The sequence below is a fragment of the Camarhynchus parvulus genome, chromosome 4 (assembly GCF_901933205.1).
Source record: "Camarhynchus parvulus chromosome 4, STF_HiC, whole genome shotgun sequence".
Lineage (NCBI taxonomy): Eukaryota > Metazoa > Chordata > Aves > Passeriformes > Thraupidae > Camarhynchus > Camarhynchus parvulus.
The window spans coordinates 27,059,520-27,081,811 of record NC_044574.1 but is presented as its reverse complement, the minus strand read 5'-3'; the positions used below and the strand labels follow the sequence as shown (position 1 = coordinate 27,081,811).

Here is a 22,292-nt window from a genome sequence, read left to right as displayed (position 1 = left end):
ATATGTATGTAAATATGTAGGTAAGTCTTGTACAAGTATAGAGACTTGTTCACTGCCACATTGCCGTGATTTTGCTCTGGGATAATTGCAGGTTGAAGTAACATGAGAGTGTCAATAGCTTGTTCAGTCCACAATTCTCCATGAACAAGAAATACAACTGGATAATTCCTTTAGAAGAGTTTTTAGAATGAGCTATGGAAAAATGAACATCAGTGTCAAAAAGCGTAGTTTGTTAGGATGTGAAGTGAGTCATCATAATAGGTCTATTATAGCACTATTTTGGTATCTTCAATATATACTTGTATATTCATTTATTTGCATGCAGGGAAGATCTAAGTGTCTGGATTTTCATCTGTATTTTTACACATAACCCTTTACAGATAAGCGTTATAGCCACACTGAAATGTGCATGCTTTTTCTGATGCAGGGATCAGGCCTTTGGTGATTTTTGAGGAGTATTTGTATTGTCCAACTTCAAGTACCCCACTGAGATGCCAGAGTTAATTGCCTCTTTTCTTACACAGCAGTGGAGAACATTTGGCACCTCCAGGGGTGATTTAGCATGGGAATCGCTCTCTTTGGGTGCCTGTGCACTACAAAGGAAGTCAGAGCAAGTGGATCACCAAACTGTGCATTTGAGGCCTGGATTTAGATCACGTGAATCTGCCCTTTAGACTAGAGAGAATTGAGCAAATTACAAGCTGAGCAAATAGCATTTAGAAAGTAGAGGAGCAAGGGGGAAATGAAGCACCTTCCATTCCTGAAATATTAAAGTTGCCTGCAAAACTGAAGTAAACCTGTATTAGCACAGAAACTGTTATTACAAAAATAAATGGTTGAGTATTAGGTTGGTGAAGGCTGTGTAGTTATCTAGACAGACTTTTATTGCCTGTCAAGTCTGTGTAAAACCACGAAGTCGAAGTCTGTGCTACTGGTAGGTGCTTTTTACAGACGTGGAGGAGGACAGCTTCCCACCCTGAAGAGCATATGATCAAAGAAGTGGTAAGGGATGCAACATGGTGTTTCTCAATATATTCTTCCTGTTCTTTTTTTCCCCTTGCACTCTCTCAAAAGGTTTTGGTGCCTTGCTGGTTTGTTGCCTGCTAATTCTGTAGTAGCAAATATTAATTCTATCTCAGATTCTGGTCTATGAAGTTTCATTTTTCACTTAACTACTATTTATTAACACTCATACTTTCATTTCTAAAATAGGTTATTGAAAAAAATATTAGCAGTTAATTTTTTGACTTACAGGTTTGTCATATAACCACTAGATTGGATTCACATGCAAAAAGTTTAATGCTTTCTCTCAGCTTTGGGGAATTCAAAATAATTGAAGGCCGCTATGCCTGTGCTGGAAAATTCACTGCTGCTTTTACTTCAGCTTTACTCACTGCTGAATATGGATTAAAATCTTGAATTGACCTAGAAGAAAGGAAAGTATTAGTGACATGCTGTGAAATCAGACATGCCAGTTGAAAAGTAGGGTTTGGAAGATGATACTCTAATCCAGCACCTTTTAAATACAAAAAGGACCCCTGCCTACCATTAGTCCCTCCTCCCCACAGCCAGATTGCCAGGGCCAGCAGAGATCTTTCCCTCCAGGTACTTTGAGCATACTGTGGTTTTAATAGACACATCACAGTAAGAGTCACTCATTCCTACTTCCTAGAGTTAAGCAGTGATGAAAGGACAGCGGTCTGGTAGGGAAACTACTGTGTGCTTTGGTTTGTCCAAACCTTCAGTTTGCTGCCTTTCTGGTAGCCAAAGATAAATAAAAGGCTTCCTTGGATGTCACAAGACAAGAGCCCTGTCCTCCACTGTGCCACAAAAATGGAGAAAACAGGGCAGCCTGGGATGCTACCAGTGAGATAGGGTTTACAACCCAGCACAGCAGGGATGGATGTTTGTTGAGGTGCCCATGCCCATCTGTTCTAGGGCCAGCAAGAAACTGTGGCCTGGTTCTGAGGTGTCTCTGGTGACCAAAAATATATTTGATTCCCTTAAAATATTGATGTGTATAACTGTAAGTACATTTCATCTGTCTGTATTACATCAAAGTTTAAGGCTGTATTTTGTGGGGGAAAAAGAAGTTTGAATATATTAATTGTAGAAAGTTCCCTTTAAGTCTATTCAGCAAGCTTATCTATTCTTCCCACTTGGTATGAATCAGACACATGCATAAAACCTAGCTTGACTAACTGGCAAGTACTTGAGGTTGTGCGCTGCATGTTTCAACAAAGCAAAGCTGTGTTGTCAAATAAATACCTTACAATATGCATTTCCAGGTTTTCCCAGGCTGTACCACCTGATTCCAGATGGGGAGGTTACCTGCATTAAGATCAGCCGCACCGACCCCCACGAAAGTCTGGCCATTAGGATCGTGGGAGGCAGCGAGACCCCTTTGGTTCACATTATTATACAGCATATTTATCGAGATGGGGTGATTGCCAGAGATGGACGATTGCTGCCTGGAGACATGATACTAAAGGTACAGTACTGTGGACGTAGGAGATAAAAATATCCTGGCAAAGAATGAGATGGTTGATGTCCATCACAATGAGATTTGCAAAGTTGCATGCAGAAAGCCGTTCCGAAGTTCAGAGCACCACCTGTAAGGCACTATGATCTCCTAGCTTTTGCTGACTCCAGCGGTAGCTGAGGACACTTGAGGTGTGCCAAGGTTGTGCCATGCTTTCTGCTTTATGTCAGACAGACTTGGCCAAAGGGATTTCCCTTTGGAAAGGGATCACATTGTGGGCATACTTCACTCTAGCAGTGAATAAAAATGCTTCTGGATGGTGGCTCCCAGCAGCAGCTGCATAGCATCCATCCCCAGCTGTGTGTTTCAGGGAGCCTTTTTGTCCTGGTGCCAGCACAGAGCAGCAGAGTTAATGACACGACTAAGACAAAGCTGTTCTGCAGGGCACATCCAAACTGCACAATGAAGCTGTGACTGTGGCATGGATGGGCCCAGCCTAGCTCTTCCCAGCCATGGCTGACTGCCCAGGATTTGCCAAGGATTCCTGTGAATTTCAGCCCCATCCTGGTGCAGCTCATGCTGTTTGTGGTACCCAAGGTAGCAACTTAAAGGTAGCTGAGCTGTCTCTCTGGGTGCAGTCCTCCCCACCAGACTGCAGCAGAACAGCTCCATTGTTCCCACATGGGAAATCTGCAAAAGCAAACACCAGCCAAATGCTTTTGTCTGTGCTGGGGAGTATTTCTCTTACATTTTGGAGATGTTTCTTAATACTTAAATGGTTCAACCTGTGCAATGTAAAGCTACATGGAAATATCTTGTCTGATTCAGGTTTTCTAGCCAGTGATGAAATACAATCTTGCAACTGGTTTTCATTTAGCAATATAAAGTGCAATGCCTAGTCACTCTTACACATATGAACTTGATGGGATTGACTGGAAACTCTTTTTTCCTCTTTCTTTTCCTCATCCAAATTTAAAAAGTGGTAGTTATACAGTTTTATTCCCATCTGAATTAAATCTTAACCTGGAAAACACTGAGGAAAAAAAGGAAAGTATGACTCTCTAGTGTGGTAAATCAGCATAATTGTTAGTAAATATCCAAGGCATTTAAACTTCTATTTGAGGCTCTTTCCTTCTTTGTAGTTAGAGATTCGTTAGTGAAGAATTATTTTTTTTACTGTACCTAGAACAGCTGGGAGATAAAGAAGAGAAGAAACAGCAGGAAAACAGTGGGAGTGAAAGGAAAGGCTGGCAAGGCAATTTGAAATCAGAAGCCTGTGGAATAAAATTAAGATATATGAAAGGATATTGGAGCTTGGGAAAGAGCAATAAGAAAGATGAAAACTAACATGTTTGTCTGGAGACTGTCAGGGAGAGAGGAGAAGAAAAAAGGACAGAAACTGTCTGTGCAGAGCATCCTTTCCTTGCGGGGAAGATTGTTCTGCGCCGCAAACTTGGCCTCGTGTGTGACACAGTTTGAAATAGCACATGTCACTTCATATGAAGACATCTGTGTATCTAGATCTGCCCTCCTCAGTGCCAACTCAGAACAGACCATCTTTCTGCTGCTGATTTACACTTCTCTATTCCAGGTAAACGGCATGGACATCAAAAATGTGCCTCACAACTATGCCCTGTCAATCCTGAAGCAGCCGTGCCACGTGCTGCGACTGACGGTGCTGCGAGAGCAGAGGTACCGGTGCCGGAACAGCAGGCTTTCCCTCGATGCTCACTGCAACAGGGATGACAGCTTCCATGTAGTGCTGAACAAGAGCAGTCCGGATGAGCAGCTGGGGATAAAGCTGGTCCGCAAGGCCGACGAGCCGGGGGTGTTCATTTTCAACCTGCTGGAGGGCGGCATGGCCGCGCGGGACGGGCAGCTGCAGGAGAACGACCGCGTGCTGGCCATCAACGGGCACGACCACCGCTACGGCAGCCCCGAGAGCGCTGCGCAGCTCATACAGGTTTGTCCTGCACACTCTGACCACGGCGCTTGAGCTGGGCAAAAGCCAAGCAGTGGTTTTTCACCGTCCATTGCAAAGCAAACAAACGCTGAGTCTGTGTATTTGGAAGAGGGGAGGAGTCAAGATTGAAGGGGAATTTACTCCTGTGAAAGCTCCTGGGTTTTTCTGTGGGGATGAGTGGGAGCATGAGGATGGACTCCTACAGAGGCACCTGCTACCATCAGGTTTTGGAAAATATAGATCAGTGCAAACATCTGTATACTCTGATCATCACCAGAGTGATACCAGCTGCCAGAAGGCATGCCAGCCTGCACCCTGGCAGCACTGGTTCCAGCAGAGTCCTGACTCCTCTGGCTCAGGAGTCACAGTGCTCTCTGGTTCAGGCCTGGAGCAAACCAGAGTAGCCTAAGGCAGTGGACTACCACTATAAGGTAGTCCACACCTTGCAGATATTTCTACCTAAATCCCGTATATGGAAATCCAGATGTTTTGGAAAAATAGATCTGTAATTATTAATCTCTGTTTAGACTCACATGGATTACTAAATGGGTGCTAACACAGAACTGTCTGATGAAAAAAAAAACATGCCTTTCTCAGCTGCAAAATTGGTCAGCTTCTGCCTAATTTTCCCTCCAGAACCAATTTGGGATTTTGTTTACAGACTATGTTTTTAGAAAACTTCAACATAAAAAGCAAAGCCAAGAATCTTTTGTTGATTTTATCTCATTTCTATAGCTGTTATGATACTTGTGCAATTTTGAATTTCATTTGGAGGCATGTAGACTGTTCACATATTGAAGAAATTCATGGGCTTCAGTAACAAGATGTCAAATCAGGCCAGCTTCTTCTTGCTGATGAGTATAATCAGGGTAATACCAGTCAGACTGAAATAAACAGTCAAATCCATGGATTTTGTAGAAAGGATTTCTGTGTTAGCATAGATTCATAGTTGGTTGTAGCCAACTTTTATTGTGAAGTTTATAGCATAGGTGAAGAAAATGTCATCCCCTTACATAATGCCAGTTGTTGAAATTCTGGTCCAGCTTCTTTCTGGATTACCTTACATAGCTCAGTAACTGGGAACAGAAGGCAGAAGGGGGATGGTTTAAATTCTCTGAAGACAACAAGTCTGGAATGAAAAAATTTCTAAAATATTGTTCTTGGAACAGTTCTTTATGGCTACAAAACAAGGCATCAGTGCTTCATAAGCAAAAAACACACAAGATGAAACAGAAAAAATTACTAACAAGAGTATTCACATACAAGTGTTTAAAAGTGCAACCAAAGCCCTTATTGGTCTCCAAAGAGTGGATGTTAATTATAATAATGCTTGAAATGCACACCAATCCTTGGGAATTTAAACAAGCCCATCAAAGGGGAAATTCAGGTTTCCAAACAGCCAGGATTATATTGCATTGATGTGAGCTCTACGAATCACATTTATCTAATGCAAAATTGCTGGAACCTGTGTCTTTTTTGTTATGTTTTTCATCAATTATCATTTGTCTTTCCTATTTCCATGTTATGCCAGAGAAAAACCTTTATACTGAAGCCACAGGTGTTTTGCATTTGCTTCTTACAGGAAGGGCTATTTCACTGTGTCCTCTGATTTCTCAACAGCATCCTTCCTGCCTGTTGAGAGCTCAGCATGCCACTTGCAGTGCATTGAGGTCTTCTAATTTATGGTGGTGAGAGCTGCAAATACACCATCAGTTTCTTTAAAAACAGAACATTCACTAAAAGGTGCAGTGGCTTCTTAAACCAAGCACAGCAGGAAGACTGTCAGATTTCTGTGTAATCTGATTATTTTTGACTTTTAAATAATGAATAATTGAGACAATTGAGGCCTACAGAAACTATACAATAGCGTATGTGAAGCAGTTGCTAATCAGTAGATTAAGTGTCTGGCTGTTTATAAGCTCTAAGCTCTGTCACAAGAACTGAAATGAAGAAAATGTCTAAGTGCTAATTAGGAATGTGCACACATCATAACGCTTGGGAATTTGCTGCCTCCCGTTTGTCACATCATCTTAAGCCATGGCCTTGTGTCAGAAGTAGCACTTTGAATCTAAATAACAAGACATTCCACATCTGTTTTCCATGAGAGTGACAAGGAAAGGTGCAAGGTAACAGATAGGGGGTGCCCATGTGAGCGCATCAAGCCAAGCTGCATGGGCTGAGTCAGACTTTACTGAGCCCAGATGTTCACCCTCCTCCTCACCTCCTTCCCCCCATAGTTCAGAGCAGCTGCTAGGAACAGAGGAGCAGCTCTTCTACCCAGCAACTGCCTCTGACAAGCAGGCTGTGATGTGGAGTATATCTGTGCTCCATCATCCCAGTGAGACATGGGGCATCTTCTGCCAGGAGCAGCCCTGCTGCCTCTTTCTAAGATGCAACTACCCACTAGATGCTCAGAAGTTGCCATTGTGTCTTTGCCTTCCTGCTTGATTTGCTTGGCTGTAACTGATTTTAATTCTAGTAGAGTGTTTCAGCTCTTACTTGCACTTGGTATCAAAGCTCACCTCCTTTCTTTAATTTTGACTTCAGCATAAAATACAGAGAAAGAATTGTGGGAAAAGCTGCTGATAAGAGGGAGGGAGAGATCAGAATGAACCAGCAATAAATAGTCTGATCAGTAGAAACATTAATGGGTTTTCATATGTATGTAAATACAAAAGCTGTTCTTGTTGTTTGGATAACTTTCTAAACCACTCTGACTTCTGAGAAACTACTGAGCTTGACTGGCCCGTAGACAAATGTGCCATTGCAACAGAGGCTCTTGTTGAACTTTTGCTAGTTGTTCTTTGAGAATTAATCATGTTTTACAACCTTTCTCTAAATAACCAGCTCTGAGGCTTACCATGTGGCAGCAGATAAATTTCAAAAAGAAGTTGTGTTAAGTTGAAACTGTTCATTTTAGAGAAAACTGTATTTTCATAGGGCCACATGCCCTTGGGAGGTTTAATCTTGTGTTGTTCAGTTCCACCTCAGTCACATTACAAACTAGGGACCAGAGGGGTTTCCTTTCTCCCAACACACAGAATTCTGCTTTTGGGTACCAGTTGAGTCCAGAGTCCATGAATTAATATTCCATAAAACCAGATCCGTTAAAAATGCCTAGAAAGTTATTTTGAAATATGTGTGTATGCACTAAATTATATATTATTAAGCTGTGAAAATTTGAGTTTCTAGTAAAAAAATAGCATCCCCCAAGGTATTGGGAAGGTAACAAAGACATGCACATTTTTTACTTCACTGAAAATAGCATGGCTTGAACATATATGTTTCAAGCTTGAAGCTGGAGGTTTAGGAGAGGTAGGTTGTTTTTTCTTAACTAAAATGACATTTTTCCAAAGCTTTTTTAAACTCTCAGCTGGAGCTATTGAATTCAGCTCCAGAAAGGACAAACCAAGCTATAAAAACAAAATTCCCAGAAGCTTCCTCCGGCTTCTGTTAATTGTCTGTGGGAGTTTGATTTCAATATTGCAACCGGATCTGGGTTTGGTTTTCAGCTGCTTTTTCAATGCCAGCTTTGCTTGGAGCTTCTCCCCAGTGAACTGTGCTAGCAAGCCAGCCAGGAGGTCTGCAGCCCCTGGGGCGGTGCTACCACCGAGCATTGCAGCTGCAGCCCCAGGACATCAGGCTGTGGTGCCACCAAGCATTGCAGCTGCAGCCCCCAGGGCTGTGGTGCCACCAAGCATTGCAGCTGCAGCCCCAGGGCATCAGGCTCCAGATGTGTTTGTGGGGGCTTCACGTTGGATACTGAGCAGTTCCTCCAGTATAACCTGAGAGCAAGCAGGCAGGAGTGCCTCTGCAGACTGGTCATTAAGAGCCCCTTCTTCCTGGCAAAACAGCAAGGTCTTTAGCCTAGAGAGAAGGAGATTAGAGGATTAATTTTTAAATCTTCTGAGTATGATTCTATAGTTCTGAGGTTATTGCTACACTGTTCTTCATTTTAGTTTAGTATATTTGTTTGTGGCAGGCATCTATGATTTCTCCGGGTAAACCCCCTTCCCTCTCAGCTTTATCTTTGCATCACTGTTGTCCTCAACAGATTCATATGAGCCTCACTGAGGGGCAAATGAAGCCGTTTGCTTCTAAGGAAACAGTGCTGATTCAATAAGACAGAAAAAAACCCCACCTGTACACAGAATTAACACTAATATCAGGCAAACACACACAGAGCCCCTTTAACAAACAAACATAACCTCAGTAGAAGCATTGCAGCATCTCTCAGGCTTGCAAGTATTCTGACTACCTTGTGAAAAAAGGCCTAGAAGTTCTTTGAGCTTGGGTTGTTTGCCTTGAAGCTGCTCTTCCTAGAGTGAGAGTTTGTGAGCTGCTTTCCCATCCTTAACTTCATTACCCTGTGTGCTTGCTTATGCCCACCCTCTTTCTCTATGCTCTGCTGCAGTAGGATTTTACTTTACTAAAGAAAATACATTTTCTCCCTTTCTTTAAGCTTCCTTACATTTGTCATGCTCATTGCATGCAGGTGGACTTAATAACATTGTTTATTCCCCCCTTTCACTGGGCAAGGCCTAAGCACATCCCTGGTTTCAGGGTTAATTGCAGCTTTTTCAGCTTTCCCATCCATTGGGCAGCAACAGCAACAGCTCTGGTAGTCTGCCTGTCTCTCTACCATGGCAGGCAAATTGCTGCTTTGCAGTGGTGTACACAGGTGTACATGAGAGCTGATCAGAACTCACTGTGGTGGATCACTGCTTTCAGCCAAATTTGGGGCAGGTAGAAAGGATATTTTAGAGTTAACACCAAATTTTCAAGAGCAATATTAAGTAGCTGGCAGTAAACTTTAATGAACTTCATTGACCCGAACTGATGCACTGCTTTATGTCACAGCAACCCCATTAATGGGAAATCCAACCAATGTTTAAGTGGTTCCTGCATTTCCCAGACACTCTGGGGCTGAGGTGCAGGGTTTGCTGCCCTGGGGCCGCGGGATTCACAGTGTGCTCTCCCCGCAGGCCAGCGAGAAGCAGGTTCACTTGGTGGTGTCGCGGCAGAGCCGGCAGCAGACCCCGGACCTCCTGCAGGAGACGGGCTGGGCTTCCAGCGCCGGCGGCTCCCAGCCCTGTCCCGCCGAGAGAAACAACGCCGGCAAGGTGAGGGCACTCGTGTGCTGTGTCTGCCGTCCGTGGGACAGGGGAATGGGAGGGCAGGAAGTGTTGCGTGTCTGAGGGTGTGTGCTCTGGCTTCTGTCACTAGAAAAAGCACATCTTACTCGGCAATGGAAACACAAAGGCTGTGCCGCTCATTATCTATCCGCTGGTTCTGCCCTGACTCTGCCTGGCATGGGGAGGGAAAGAGAAGGCAACGGGCAGTGCTGGGCAGGTGCTGATGTGCACACAGTGTCCTGGCCATGGCCACAGGTCTGACCAGCAGTGGGAATCTGCAGAGGACAATGAGCTCCAACAAAAAGAAAATTTTTTCCGAAGTTTTTCCATCTGTGGGATGGTCTTCAGACAAAAAGCTTTCACATGCTGGCCCGAAAAATTCCCATAACCTACTTGAAAACTGTGGTCATCATTAGGCTGTTGCTCATTTATTAAAATGCCCTGGCTGCTGAGAGCATGAGGACTTTCTGTGGAGCTTTAGACCCAAAGCATGTTTTTTCTGCTCTGGCAGCACCTGGAACTTGCATGGTGTGGGGTCGGCAAGGGCTGCTGGTGTGCAGCACCCCGCCCAGGGACACAGCACAGAGCAGCCATCTCACCCAGATCAGGCTGTGGTTACCACACTGTGCCCCAGCTGTCCCTGTGTACCTGGTCAGAGTGTGTGCTCAGTGCATCTACACTCACAATATTCTCTTTGCCTAAGGCAGAGAGATGCTCATCTTCAAACAAGAGGTTTTAAGTAGGAACCAATGCAGTTAGAGTTTTGAAAATATGTTTTCTGGGCTTGCTCAGTGTTATTCTTTCCACTTTAGACAGAGCAAGGCATGTCCTTGCAGGAACTGAATTTGTTCATTTCACTAAATTTGAAGCCACGTGTCTGGCTAATTTACATTAATCACCCTGAGTGTCACCACTTATGCAAACCCATGCAAGCTTGACCCTGGCCACCGGTGCCAGGGGTGTATCAGGGAGGTGTGCAGGCAGGGCTTAAGTTCATCCAGTTCATCCTGCTTGATGGATAGCCAGTTGTGTCCTTAAAGGGACCTCTGGACCAAATATCTGGTGCACAGCTGTCAGCCAGGAGACAAGTCTAGCTCTGGATTTTACAAATGTTAAAATATACCCGTTTTTGCAGGTCTTTTAAAACTACATTATTCAGTGTTTTTTATGTTAAAAATGCTAGTATATATTTACATGTTTTTAGTTTTCCTTTCCCACAAAGTCACAATCACAGCTCTTATTAGGTGGGACCAGAGTAGCAGGAGTTAAAACAGAAAGCAGGCAGTGTTCAGTAGCTACTACCAAGTAGCAAGTAGTGCCCAACTAATCATGCATCCACAAGGCATGACTTTCTACTGAAGCAATGATTTCCTTAGGAAGATATGTGTAGGACAGCAGTTAGCTTGTGTTGGTACTGTGCTCTTCCTAGGGAAGATCCAAGCACCTGCTAACTCTGCCATGTAGGTCTGAGTAATTAATTGATACCACATGGGATTATTTGGGAACACAGCTTGTCTCTCTCTGCCCTGAGATCCTCTTTTTCTCTTCCTGTACCAAGAGATGTTGGATGGGAGTTCTTGGTAAGTCCCACAATATTTTGGGTAGCTGTGAGATTGAAGGCACAATGAACAGTCCTTTAATGAGCAAGTGCTATAAAGACTAATGAATCATCTCTTGTTGCATAGGCCACAGCTTTTAGGGGGATTTCCAGTTTTCCACAAGAGATGAGTACTGCATAAGCACATGAGTGGGTGTACTGCTGTGGGCTTCTGTCCAATGCCACCATTTGGGCACTTTCCAGGGAAGATCACAGGCAAAAAAAGAAAACTCTGAACTGTTCCTACCTCCCTTTAGCTTTGTGTGTACATAGTAGAGGGCTTCTATCAGAGAAAATGCTCTGGCAGTAGATCAGCAGATCAGTACAGCCAGAAGACACAATGAGCTTCAGGCACTGTGGACTTTTGGTCTGACACAAACATTACTGGAGTGTTAGTTGCCCTTTTATAGGGCATGACTGTGTCAGTTTAAGTATTTCATGATATTTTGCTGAAGGTTTAGCTGAACGTAATTTGCAATTCAAGATTTTTAAACTGGCTTTGAAAGATTAAAAAATGTTATTTATTTTAAGTAGGCATTACTGCAGGAGCAATGCTTGCAAGCCTAGGGCCTGTACAGTGTCCTAATGCAGGACATGCTCCTGCCCAAAAACCAAGGTAATGCTTGTTGGTCTCACTGTCAGGGGAATCTCCCATGTGTGTGTGGTCTGATGGGTCTGCTGCCTACTGCTATCAGTGAGATTGCTTTATTACATGTGATTAATAGAGGATTGCTAGCTGCCTTGATTTCTGGCTAATTTTAAGGCATTTTTTGTGCCCTGAGCTTACTGAGGAAAGTGATATTAGATGGTCAGGAATGCTCTCTTTGAAAGAAACTGCTCTCACTGTAGAGCATGTATGTATACATGGGCTGAAATCTGCTCTCAACCCGTGGCTGTATTCAGCAACATGAACAAACTAGCTTCCAGCAGCCATCTGGCTCGTGCAGTGGCTCAGGAGCCACTTTGGGCCAAGCTCTTGGCCTCAGGACAGCCAACCTCCATCTGTACAGCACGGGGAGGTGCCTCTCTTTCAGGCCAGTGGTGACCAGCCGTGTTGCCCACAAGGTTCTGGATAAGAAGAGGATGATCTCTTGTGGCCATGTCCTTCTCTGGTGGTATATGCCAGGTGTATGGTGTGCCAAGGGATTGGTCCTGCCCAGGGTCTCAGGGATCTGTTTTCCTCTGTACAGAGAGTGGGGAAGCACAGCCCAAACTGTTCTGGCTGCTGCCTGGACTCGGAGAAGAGATGTCACAAACACTTTCTTGTGCAGCTGAGGTTGTGAAGCCAGGCTGTAACACATAAACAGGCCTGGTTCAATTCCTTTGAAGTCACTGGGAGCTTTGCCATTAATTAAATAGCACTTGTTTTTAATTGGAACTGTTTTCTTATTTCTTTCAAATTAATTGTCTAGTACTTAGGGCGAAGAAAATGTTGCTGGAGCAGGCAATATTTCCTGACCATATGAGCAGGTTAACCTTCAGGTGAAGTACATTTTCCAAACAGACACAGCGATGTTTTTTGCCTGCAAGACACGTGTCATGGCTTTGATGTTGTGATAATCTGCTGTAAATATTTATTTTCTAGTAAATATACAGAAAAGGAGGAAAAAATAAAAAGAGGAGGAGATGAACTGTTATGTTTTTCTTCTCCTGACCTCCAAGGTTGCTTCAAAATGACAGAGAAAGACAATTGTTTAGAAGAGAATGCACTGAAATGCAGTCACTGATAAACACTGCCTTTTAACTGGTTTACTTGCTATCGATTGTACCTCCAAGCAAGTTCTACATGTGTTTACTAAAAAAGGCTTTACTTTCCTTTCATCACTGCCTTCCTCTCAGTCAAGTCCCCCCAAATCCTTTCTCTCTGCAGCCATATAAAAAATGACTTGGGAAAGAGTAGCTTCAAAAGAAAATTGGTTCTTTGTGGTTCAGCATACAAGTACTACTACTTCTATAATTCTTCATTGAAATGTAGCAGGACAATTTGTTCCCAAGCAGTACTTTGAAATCTTTTCTCTCTGTGCTGATTCCTCAAAAAATAGTGATAAATCAGCTAATGCTCTAATGTTTTTGTTGTCTGAGATGGGATGTATGCTGCATAAGTAACAGGACTGCTCTCATTCAGAGCCACAAATAGAATCCCAATTTCATGTTTTGCTACAAAATTTCAGATCGCAACTTTGGGAAAATTAGTTGCCCCCTATCCCACATGTTTCAAAAAGTGGCCTTTTCCTGATGGAAAGCCATTCCTTTTCAAGGGAAAAATGGTATTTTTGCAAAACATGGATGAAACATTAAGTTTAATTTGCATAACGATAGAACTACTACGTTTAAAATATTTACACCTTAAAGACAAAGGTGAAATGTTAAAATTATCTGGAACAGAACATAAAATTTATCTGGAACAGAACATTTTCTGAAGGTTTTAAAATCTTCAGAAATTGATAGCCTTATTTGCAAGCCCTAAACCAAATTACTCTGACATAATGCCTGTGTTCTGCATGGACCACGTCTAATATGTCCAAACAACTGTGTTTGGTTTTCTCTCAGAGACTGAGAGAATTCTTCTTTCCACTGAGCTCTTTGCCTTTTTATTTCTGGAGCTCTGTGGCAGCTACTGTTCATCTGCTCAAGCACAGAGAAATCCTTTGCTAAGCTTCTAGAAGGTCCCGTGTTCTGTTGTTAACATTGCATCACAGAAATCTTCATGTGGAGTTAGCTACTCCAAACATACCTTTAAAAAAAAGCCCAAATCAAGGACATAGTCTGCCCTACTCCCATAAAAAAATTCTTGCCATAATCTTCCTTTGTTCCATCATTGTCACTTAGGGAGACATTGTGGATTCATCTGCTCCACTTTCCGTGCTGCTGGCCCAGGGATCAATGTAAAATGTCTTTGAGATGTCAGATTACTAAGAGATTAATGTGGCTTTAAATGAGTTTTATAGATTATTTTTGCATATTACAAATGTGAGGTCACATTTGTGAATGAGAAGAGTCTTTTAAATATGCATTTGAAATGTATTTAGAAGCATGCTATTGTATATGAGCCTGGAGTGGATAATGCTGCTCCTGCAAGAGGGGCTGGGATTGTCAGGAGTTGATGTCAGGAGCACTGCTTATGAAATACTTAAGGAGAGAAAAGCAATTAGCATTTAAATCCAGATTTATTTGCCTTTCAAACTCTTCTGTAAGAACTGAGTGCATGGTAAACATGACATTCAGTTCAGAGGTTTTGTTGGAGCTTGCATTACAGTGGTTCTCCATCCTGAGGGCACCTGTGGGTTTGTTGCACCCTCACTCATGCACCAGTTATTGCATGACCAGCTGTGTGTATTTAACTTTTCCTGCTCAGAGGCAGAAATATAAGGATGGATGTCCCGAATTGACCCTTCAAGCAGAAGCACTAAGAGCACCCTGGAAACTGCTGGCTCTTCACTGTAAATGTCCTTCTCTTTTCCTGAACAGAAACACTTATTCTTCAAATGTACTTCCACCCATAACTTACATAGAAACACAGATATCTGGAAGATCAAATAAAATATGTCTCTTCTAATATGTCCCCAATGGTTTCATTCCTCAAATCCAAGAGGACTATTTCTCACTAACTACAGATGATGCTCAGACTGCAAGCAGCAAGATAAGAAGCACAACCTTATAGTAAAAGATATGATGACCACTAGTGATATTATTATCAATAACTTTTTTTTTCTTTTAAAATCAAATTCTTTATTAACATTTCAAGGACCTGATTCTATTGGCCTTAGGACTAAAACAACTCTGGTTTTCATGGAAGCAGTGCCTGACTTTAACTATTAAAGCACAGTTATCTTGGTGGTAGCTCTGACTGCAGATGCTTAAGCCCCTGAGGGAATCCTGCCAGCCAGCAGGCCAGGTGGCTGGGAACCCTCTTGGTGTTACTTGCATGAATATTTGTTTTGATAGAAAGTGCCAAAGCTGTCAGGGAGGTCACCATGCCCACCAACTGTGTTTGTTGTTGCTATTTTCTCCATCACAGAGCACCCTTCACACTGTCACCTGTCATGAGAAGGTGGTGGCTGTCCGAAAAGATCACACGGAATCACTGGGAATGACTGTGGCGGGTGGAGCATCTAACCGGGAATGGGATTTGCCTATCTATGTGATAAGTGTGGAACCTGGAGGAGTGATCAGCAGAGACAGCAGGATAAAAACAGGTAAAAAGGGGGGATTTTCAAAGCCTGCTTTAAATCAAGAGCTTCTTTTGAAAACTGCGGGACAGTGAAAGAGCTTCACACTCTGACATCTTCAGCAATCCTATAGATTTTGGGATGTGTCAGATTAGAGGGTCTCAAGTCAGCTACCAGAAAAGGCATAATATGCAGCAGTAATCATCTCTGTGAAGTAGGATATAGGAATATTCTGGTAGGAGAAAAAAGATAAATAGCTTTTCACAGGAAAATTCTCCTAACTCTTGATACATTCATTATGCAACCTTCATGTGTCTTTAAAGTAAATTGTTTTGCTTATTTGTCATTGCATTAATGAATTTGAATTAAATATACAAGATCAAAATTCCCATTATATATGAAGCCATATTAGTACTCTGTGGCTCAACATGATGTCTGGAAATATTGGCTTCCTAACCCCATTTAGCTTCTGATGTAATAGAATGATAAAGCTAATAGTGTGAACAAGCTTTTAGAACAAGATGAGGACCATATTTTATCAGTTGGTTTTGTGGGAATAGCTGGGCAGCAGAGGAAAGATGAAACTCTCAGGTTTCAGGATGTTCCATCTTCAAGAAGGAAATCCCTCAGTAGCCTGCATCCAGCAATGACACAGCTCACCTACCCTTCATCCCCTATACTCTCCTTCAGTCCAGTTACTGCATGGAAGCCGGAGGGAAATCCTGAGTTTGAGGGAAGTGAAGGCACCCAAAAATGGGGCAGAATAGCTGCAGCCCAGTCAAATCCCAGGAGCCTGGGTCTCAGTGCCCAGCATTGGCTCACATGGGAACTCCCTCTTTGTGCCTACTCAGTGAAACCCATGTGAGAACACAACAAGAGGAGCAAAACAGCAGCTTTCCCCTTTCCTTCTGCTGGGAGATGACTGCCTCTCAGTGGGATACACTTTCCAAAATATATTCATCATGAGGCAGCATGGAAAACTCAGCCTAGTTAATTTGATAAAATTAGAAACAAATTAATATGTGATGTTATAATAGCACCATAGGCCTCTGATGTAAAGCAGCTCTTAGGCTGTTGTCCTTCTTATTGGGGACAGACAACAAGAAGAGATTAATGCTCATTTGCAGTGCCTGGACTGCCAGTGATAAATCTCTGCCTGGAGAAGCATCCAGGCCAAGCACAGAGGGCATCCAGGGAAGCCCTGGCATAGCAGCCTGCTATGAAGGGTTGCAGAGCACTTGGCATTGAGGCTGCTTGCATGACATTAGTGATGTCTTTATTGACATCAATTACTCAATCCTGTAGTAATTGAGGTAATCTTTGCATTTTTCTCTGTGGCTGCTGTGCCTATATTATGAATAAGGCATTCAGAAAAATGGTTTGGCTTGCAGCCATTCAAACAGGCATTAATATGAAAATAATAACATGTTATTCCACAAAGCAAACTAGGAAGACCCAGTTGGAGTGGCAGTCCTCTGCTAAGGGGGAGCTGGAGAAAAAACATCAGTGAGCTGCTGGGTTTCAAGCTTAGGTTGAGTACAAACGTTGTTAGCTGGAAGCGGACTCCAGAGGCACCAGTACCAAAGCTTGTTGGTACAGCAGGACCCCAGCTGTTTGTTCAGCTCCAGATGCAGGACATGATGTGGAAAGAAACCAGGACAAATCCTCTGTCCAGCCACGCAAAGTTTCTGTGTGCAGGAATCTTCCCTCATGCCTGTGGCATGTTTACTAGCATATGCTTTGTTAAACGATAGGAATAACAAAAAACCTCGTCAGGCAGCCAGTTCTTGGCCATGGATTTGACTCACTTGTTTGTGGAGGTGGGGAGGGGGCCCTGGAAACACTTGCAGGGTTTTTTATCATCCACTTTATTGGTCTCAGGTGACATCCTCCTGAACGTGAACGGCATTGATCTGACGGGAGTCAGCCGGAGTGAGGCCGTCGCCCTGCTGAAGAACACCAACTCCTCAGTGGTGCTCAAAGCCCTGGAGATGAGAGCATGTGAAGCCCAGGAGGAGCAGGGTCACCTACCACCCCCTGAGGACACACAAGTGACTGCTGAGAGCAGCGAGTGGTCGCCGTCCTGGGTTATGTGGCTGGGGCTGCCACGGTAAGTCCACAGATTGCAACCTCTTGCTGAAGGGGAGTGGGAGGAAAGATTTGTATTTTCTGGCAATACTTTCTTTTGGCTTGATTCATTGCACTGACATCTTAATTAAATCCAGGCTCTGTCACTGACTTGACTCTAAATACCTCCCTTTTGTAAGTGGGTATGTGTACATGGCAAAATAGACATGCAGTTCCCCTTGTGAGGGAGGATAGGATGCTGAATTGTTTCAATCTTGTAAACATATCTGGCACTTAGGGACTGAAAGGAAAATCTTACAGGGATACAGGAGCTTGCTGAACTGGAGTTTAGGCTCAACCACCCTGCAGAAGGCAGATACCTCTCCTGCAACACTCAAGCTGCACAGCCCTTCTCCTTTGCCAAATCCAGCTGAATTGTTTGACTTTACCCAGATGTTGCAAAGTTCGTGCAGTTGGCCAGTATCTCCAAATCACCTCTTTTAACCCCACCCCCGCCTGAAAGAAGTCCATTTGTCACACACAGGAAGCAGCTGTGTTGTCGTTTCAGCAAGGATAACAAGAGCCACATCGGCTGTCGCTGAGCTCTCAGTGTGCGCGGTGTAATACCTACAGCTTCCAGGGCATTCCAGAAAGAATGAAATGAGGACACTGTGAATCTGTGATATGCAAAGCTGGGATCACAGACTTGAAACTGACACTCAGGTTTAAGCAATGAAGGATTTATCTTATAAGTTCCTCTTGACTATACTCCTAACTCTGGCAGCAGTTCAGTGTCTCTTTTTACAGGAGAGCAGGAAAAGATGGTCTGCAGAACAGGTGGGCTTTTCTCTAGGCGGTTTCAGGACTCTTCTTCATTTCCTACTCTTGCATAACAGGTTTCCCTCTTTGTAGCTGGAGCCATTTTGAACTCATTCACCTTGCAGCAAGGTCTGCTGTGAGGGCCAGATGTTTTTCAGGGCTTGGTCTGATGCTAATGACTGTATAACATGTACTGACCACTGCAAGAGCAGAAGGCAGGCTGTGTGTCTGTAACCCACAGGCAAAATGTCCCTTCTCCACTGGGGAGGACGACATCTTTATACTTGTGAAAGAAAAACAGCAAAAAGAAAATGCAGTAAATGGATACCCGTTAACTTGCTACCCCAGGCAATGGTAAATTTTGCTTGCCCAGTGTCTGAAGACAGGCAGGCCCAAGGATATCCTCATTCCTGCTAACTTCTGCACTCCTGAGCTTGAGCAGCACCATGGTGAAGGTACTAGAGCATGGGTAATGCTCTCAGTGAAGAGACACCAACAGACCAGAGGCCTTAGAGATGCTGCAATCTGCAGTGCTGAGTCTTGCCTTCTATCACCATCCATTGCTAGATGGACTGAAACAATCACACCCTGCCTATGCCACCTTCACTGGGCTGTGTAGAAAACCTGAGCTGCCTGGTCATCATCTTCTACTCACAGCTGCCTGAAGTTCCCAGTACCTTAGCATGGTAGAGGACATGAAGGACAGAGCTCCACAGTACTGCAGGCTTGCACTCAGAGTTCACATCAGTCAGCTCCACTTTGCAGTTTGGCAATAAAATGGGTTTTCTGTTTTAGAAACAGTTTCTGAGCTCACTTTAGCCTTCCTCCTCTGAAGGCTGCATGTGTGAAGGCATTCCAGCTCTTTTCGTCTGAAGGGAAATCAGCCCCAGTGTCAGCAAGGCTGAAGACAAGAGCTCATTGTAACTCCATCCCCAGCTGTGAGGCCGTGCACAGAGCACAGCATGGCCCTTCTCCTTCAAAGAGACATGGGGACATTGGTATGCTGAGTGGGGACACTGCTCTGAACATCAGACTGGCGCCTGGGACAGGGACCAATGTGCGTTAGATGTGACAGTAACAAAGGTGCTCTGTTTTCTTATTGGCAGCTGATTGGCTGAGTTGGGGCACAAGAGGATCAGGTTTGGGATTGCTTGCTAGGTATTAGCAGATCCTTCAGTCTTCCCCAGCATAATTGTGCTCACTCACTTATTGTTCTGATTCTCCTGGGCCCACATCAGATGTCTGAAAGTCCTTCAGTTGAAGTTCTCTCACAAGGATGTGTATCATGTTAACTCATTGTACTCCAGGTTGAGCATTTAACCTTTCTCTGGCTTTCAGTTTGCTTTTGGCAAGGATCACATCTCACTAGGTCCCAAGATATTGTCATCAGTCTCATGACATTTTCCAGGCTGTTAGAGAAAATTATGCTCTGTCTAAATAGATGTCTGACAGGCCCATCTTGAAAAAAGTGCCTGAAGTGCAGTAATGGGGCAAAATGTTGAAGAATCACCTACTTTAATTAAAACAATTTACTAGAAGGACTGTTCCAAGATGTGTGAGTCTAAGAATGTTTGGTACAGCTAATGGAAAAGTAGAAATGTCAAAATCATTATTATGCAGGATCATGCAAAGTGCTTGGGAAGATGGGCAGGAAGGGGAAAGCCTATATAGGGCAAATTGAACAAATAGAAAAGGCAGTAAAACTGGTGGGCCAGGAACAGGCATGGTTTAAAAAAGAGGAAGCTGGATAGTAGATTATTTAAATTATTTTGAGAAGGGAAATATGTGGCTCAAGACAAGCCCTGGCAGTGCAGTGTGTGTATCTGTTCACTGTTCACAGCAAGCAAGGTGGGGTGTTCAGAGGCACCTTGACCTCACAATTTAGAATGGGATGTTCAGGCTCAAGAAACTGAGGAGAGTCTTTCCTTCTTTGTCCAAATACATGAAATTTTGAGGAAAATCTTGTGAATGGTACCGTAAAATGTGCTGAGTTGAACTAAACACTAGAGCATGCCTACAGACTTCTGCCCATGACCAATGAAGTAGAAAACAGGCTAGCATTAATAATAGTTACAAGATTCAAAGTAGATAATTGTAAATGCCTGATTTTCAATACTAGAACAGAACTCTTCATTTCCCAGGGACTGCATGAATATTACATAGATGGGTACAGTCAAGAGACACAAATATTGAGAATTAGGGAATGATATAGTTTTTCTGGATGAAGTTGGTAGCAGCAGAATCAGACAAGTTATCTGATTCCTTGCACCAAAGCTCAGACTTGGAAAAGCCATCTTGCTAATTTAACATTTGTGGATCTCACTTAAATTTTGTCCTTTTCTTGTGAGATCTTAGAATTGGGTTCTCCCACTTTTGTATGTCTTAATAATACATAAACAGCTCCTCTGTTCTTTTTGTAGTACGATCCAATATGTGGTGGTTATAAAATATACGCACATGTGCATCTGACATCTGTCAAAACTTGGCCTGCACGCAAGCGGAGGGGCTGCGGGCTGGGCGGCGGGAGGAAACAGTGATGCAGGACCTTAAGCATTCTCGCCCCAAGACTTATTTCAGGGTAGCTAATTTAATTGTTTGTTGTTTAGGAAGACAGAACTCCTTTATTGGTAGAGGGACATGTTGTTGTGAAGCATGCACAAAAAAAATAACAGGGAACAGCTGGCAAAGAGCATTTCCCCAGCTCTGTGATGCTGCTTCTACCCTTGCTTGTTTTCCTGCTCTCCTTTCTTTGCTCTCCTCACATTTCCTTCCCTCAGCTAGTACTTGGAATACTTTTTAGATTGTCCTGTCATAACATTTACAAACATTAGTACTTCACACAAGTGCTTTTCTTCATCTGTAAAGTGAGATGAGAAAGAGACAAGGTGGCTAAAGTCATTCTGCAAACCTGGAGTAGAACAAGACGTAAAACATGAAATTAGGACAGAAACACCTCCAAAGTAACTCAATCTGGCCTGTAGGACGCTGGTGGAAACAATTCTCAAATATTACTTACTTGGCTGCCATTTGTGTACTGTAATGGGGAAGGAGGAGGGAGTTACCCCTTTCATAGCTGTTAGTGCTGAAATCCTCCTGCAGTTGGGCTGGTTTTCATTCCTAGAGCATACGGCTACTTGTGCTTTATGAAAATCAGCCGGGAATTGTACATTTAACTACTTGAAAACGGGCACTGTTAAATTCCTCATGCATCAGTAACTGATGCTTTGTTGTAGTACTGCTCAGGATAGGACCCTGTGGCTAGATACTATACACCCCCAAACCTTGTATCTGAGGCAGGTTCACACATAAATTATTCCTTATCCTCATCTTTTGGAATATTTAGTGATAAAGGCTGAAGATTCTGAGCTGCTCTCTTCCAAGGAGATGGTTCTCCTTAGACCAGTTGCAGTTTAGTGAGTGTAGCACTGGGCAGCAGAGACCTTTGCCCCAAAATCAGCACTGAATTACAGCACTAATGACTGAATCCTGGCACTGCTTGGTCATGACCTTGATAAGTACCATTAAACATAGAGGGTTTAAGTGATTTTGCACGTTGAAGAAGTCCACAGACGGTAAAGTAATGATGCCTGACTGCTCAGGAAGAAGCGTCACCTGTTTCTTACATTAGCAACCAGTGAATTCTTGTGCAGATATTGCATACCTACCATCCTGGCAGCAGGTGAATATTTGTATGCCCTGGGGGACTAATCTAGTATTATGCTGTGAAAGACAGCAAATGCACTATTTAAAACACAATTTTTAAAACACTAGGCATATCAATCCTTAAGAAAAAGGCTATTTATCCTCCTATAGAAGTGTCAGATGCTTCTTAGAAACCTAAAAAGTCTCTGAATAGAGCTTGTAACAGTTGCCTGCTGTAGGTCAGCCTATATTTTAAGATTTGGAGTAGCAAATACATTTTTAGTCATTCAGAAATTTCAGTCATTCCTGGGGACATCACTAATGATAAGATGGTAAAGTACTATGGACAGAAATTTTTATCACGCGCTCTCTAACATATGGAATTAATTTGGTTAAAAAAAAAGGAAACCAATTAATG

The 22,292-nt window shown here is 43.2% G+C and overlaps 1 protein-coding gene across 1 annotated transcript in view; it reads left to right on the top strand.

Moving 5' to 3' along the window:
* LNX1 (ligand of numb-protein X 1) overlaps window positions 1-22,292 on the top strand; it is an 81,068-nt gene that overhangs the window by 56,027 nt on the left and 2,749 nt on the right. The window contains exons 6-10 of the mRNA XM_030946848.1: window positions 2,289-2,491; window positions 4,074-4,445; window positions 9,431-9,568; window positions 15,196-15,373; window positions 17,228-17,456. Coding sequence (XP_030802708.1) covers window positions 2,289-2,491; window positions 4,074-4,445; window positions 9,431-9,568; window positions 15,196-15,373; window positions 17,228-17,456 — 1,120 coding nt within the window. The remainder of the gene's footprint in view (window positions 1-2,288; window positions 2,492-4,073; window positions 4,446-9,430; window positions 9,569-15,195; window positions 15,374-17,227; window positions 17,457-22,292) is intronic.